This window comes from Rutidosis leptorrhynchoides, chromosome 3 (assembly GCF_046630445.1).
Source record: "Rutidosis leptorrhynchoides isolate AG116_Rl617_1_P2 chromosome 3, CSIRO_AGI_Rlap_v1, whole genome shotgun sequence".
NCBI classification, from domain to species: Eukaryota; Viridiplantae; Streptophyta; class Magnoliopsida; order Asterales; family Asteraceae; genus Rutidosis; species Rutidosis leptorrhynchoides.
In genome coordinates, this window is record NC_092335.1 from 679699665 (window position 1) to 679703449 (window position 3785).

Below are 3785 nucleotides of genomic sequence, written 5' to 3' on the forward strand. Positions count from 1 at the left end.
AACTATATATTATATATTATATGTATAATATAATTATATTAAAAAATTACGCCGTTGATACATGTGGTTTGTTCACATTTGCATCATTACACTTAAACTTTCTTTTTTGCGTAGTTGATACCTCAGTTTTGATTAACTATCGTGATTGGCACCCCAACCTAGTTGCCGTCAAAGTTTAATTGTTAACCTCTCACATTATACAGTCATAAAAGTACAATGACTACCAGTGTAATACAGTAAAAGTTAGGGACTCATTCAATTTAATCGATTTCCGTTTACAACAGCAGCAGTTACTCTATATTCTATTTACATTTTAGCCAACAAAAATTCGAGATACGTCATATTCAAAAGGCAAAACCCTAACTCCAAAACAATCGAAGAAAAATGGAATCATTGGTGCCGTTGGCAACACTCCTCTAATTCGAATTAATAGCTTATCTGATGCAACTTGTTGCGAAGTAAGTATTTACGTCCTTTTTCAGATATTTGCTGAACTTTTGTGAGATTTATTGGATCATGCCAAATTATACTACTAGGATTTATGTTAAATTGTTAGTTTTATTGCGATGTTCTTAGCTTTTTTGAGATATTAGCAATTTACGAAATTTTTAGATGTTCGCAAACAATGTTTTTTTTTCTTCTGGTGATATCGTTTGTTTTGCTAATTTTATCATTCCTACGGAATTTTAAATTTTATTGATGGTAATGACGCTTATACATACCAGGTACGTACATTACAGTACATTACACACATAAATTTTGTATATTAAATTTGATTTTACAGATTATAACCATGCTTATACTCGTACTGATATACTCTTACATAATTTTTGTTTTTCCGTACATACATAATACATATACTGTGTTTGCAAAATTGCAAAATATGTATTCATGTTGTTTATTTTTTTTTTTTCACGCACTTATGTTTATACACGCACATTATACGTACATACAAACATTGCATACAGAAGTTTGTGTATCCTAATTCTATCTTTTTATAGACTGCAATATTTATTAATTTGATGATTTAGTATGAACTAGTGTTAGGGTGACGGCGTTGCCGCGTCATCGTGTAGACATTTTTTGACAATGTGATTGAGTCTTCAAGAGTTGTTTGCGAAATTTAAATTGATAAAATATTATAGTGTGTGTTAATTATGTTTGGAAACACATAATTACATCTTATAAATTTGTATATGCGTTAAAGTTAGTAGCCCAAATATAGTATTAGTATACGAAACGTTGTTGGCAAAAGTTTAGGAAAAAATTATAGGGAAAAAGAAGGGTAAAAAGAACACAATAAAAATTAAGTGTAACGTTATTTTGAGAGAAATTAGTTTACAAATAATCATGACAGTATTTTTCTGCAGTCCTTTAGTGAAATTTGTAGGAGAGAATGAAGGGGAGAATATTAAAAAAAAAGTTATTGTAGCTCATCAATACCCTTGTGGGTGCAACAATTAATGCGCAACGTACAAATCAATAAAGCATAAAATGGGCACTATTCATTTATTATTCACGTAACTATGGGGATTAGTGTATGTAGATAATTATAATTATAATCATATTAATAAATTAGATATATGGGTTAACCATTAATTTTGAATGAGTCCATAAACTTTTATTGTATTACACTAAAAGTCTTTATGCTTTTATGAGTGTATAATGTGAGGGGTTAACTATTAATTTTGACGACAGTTAAGCTGGGGTGCCAACCACGATAGTTAAGCAAAACTGAGGTACCAACTACGTAAAAAAGAAAGTTTAGGTGTTATGATGCACATGTGAACAAATCACAGGTACCAACAGCGTAATTTTTTCTAATTATAATATATAATATAATATATTATATTATTATGGTATACTTTGGTTCTCATATTTAGTCGTCTTCCTCAATGGCATGAAATGTAACCTTGTCATTTGTCAACTAACCACCAAGTCGTGGACTCCACTCTGGCTTTTCAATACTCAATGGCTGAACTTAACATATACATATATTAATCACACTTTTAACATATGTCACAAATTTAATCAAATTCCTGCTATTTTACTTGGATCATCATATTCATCATATAATTAATGTCTTCCATCAAGGAAACAACGAGTTTGGATCATATCACTGAAAACATTTTCTTGAAATGTAGAGGAACACTTCAAATATTCACGACCACTCTTCTTAGTCTCCTTCTCCCCCTATCCTTCCTTCTCTTAGCTCGTCTTTCAACCGCGGATTACCTTTTATCCTTGAACGAATTTCCAACCACTAACACACCGTTAAGTGTCTTCTTTACGCTCATCCTCTATTACATTCCAATTAGCCCACTTCACATACTTATTTCAATTTTATGTATTGCCTCCCTTGTTCATACCTTAAATAACGGACGGATCACATTCTCACACTTTTCTGATTTAGAATTTGTGAGACCACGATTATACACGGCATGGATTGTTCTATGCGCATTGGAGGTATATTTATTATTTTGCATTTGCATGGTACCGGCCAAAGCATTTTTTATTCAATTGTGTCATACTTTAATCTAAGGTTTTGGATATGAGTTTATTTGTAAAAGAAACAAAGTGAAATGAAGAGGAATGAAAGGGAGTGAAGTGGGATTTTTTCAATTTGGCATTAAAGATTAGACAAAATCATCAAACCATTTCAATTCCTTTCTTTCCTAGATAAACTTGGAAATATCATATTTTATTTAATTTCTTTCAGCTTCCTTTTTGTCCTTCCAAAACATAACTATGGAACAGAGCCTAATATTGTTATCTTTTATGGTATCAGAGAGAAATTCTGATGATTTTCCAAATTGTGCAGGTTTGTGTTGGTCTTGGGATTGAAGGAAGCATAGGGGCCGGAATTAATGGTTCAAGTTTTGGTCAAGAGAGAAATATAATATGTAGCATTGTGTTTTTCCTGGGGTTGCATGCGACGACGGTATATTGGTGGAGGACAATTGTGAAACCGGTAGTGGATGACACGATGTTTGGGTTTGATATGGAGGAGAGGTGGGTAGAGAGGGTGGTTATGGGTGGTAGTTTAGGTGGTTTGTGGTGGTGGAGATTGAGAGATGAGGTGGAGTCTTTGGTGATGGTAATTGAGATGAAAAATGAAATGGATATTGGTGTTAGCGTGGTTGACTTAATGGGTTGGTGGTTGTACTATTTGGTTGTGACCATTGGTATGGTTAGGGTGGTCAAGTGTCTCTTTTGGTTCGGTGTGGTTTTGCTAGATAGGAAGGTGGACCAAGTAAGAGATGATAATGACTCACTTAGAGTTCAAGAAAAAGTCTAACATTTATTTATATATATATATATATATATATATATATATATATATATATATATATATATATATATATATATATATATATATATATAACTTTGAGAACTTGGTCTATCTTCTAATTTTTTAATGATATAGAAATGGTCATACGATTTATTAACTTTTTTTATAAAGGTTACTTGTAGTTATTCGATTTTACCTTTCTATTATATTGAAACTTTTGACTGTTAGAAATTTGTAACCCAACAAGACAGGTGATTTAAACCAATTACTAAACTCACGAACGATAAACGAATAAATAAAGCATAAGAACGATAAATAAATGCATAAAACGACACAAGGATTTAACGTGGTTAAATCCCAACTCCAAAACACGGAGAAGGTTTACTCCACAGGCGCAAACCAGAGATCTTTTTTTATTATATTTGTGCACACATTGTACATGTTACATGGGGTTATATTTATAGGGGATGATTAACTTAAGGAGCAAGCCTAA

The 3785-nt window shown here is 31.8% G+C and overlaps 1 protein-coding gene across 1 annotated transcript; it reads left to right on the top strand.

Annotated features, from left to right (window-relative positions):
• Positions 1-2079: 2079 nt before the first annotated feature.
• LOC139902662 (uncharacterized) lies at positions 2080-3298 on the top strand. Its single transcript, XM_071885267.1, has 2 exons — positions 2080-2466; positions 2789-3298. Exons 1-2 carry the CDS (start codon positions 2080-2082, stop codon positions 3296-3298), a joined length of 897 nt encoding a protein of 298 aa, XP_071741368.1.
• The last annotated feature ends 487 nt before the right edge of the window (positions 3299-3785 follow it).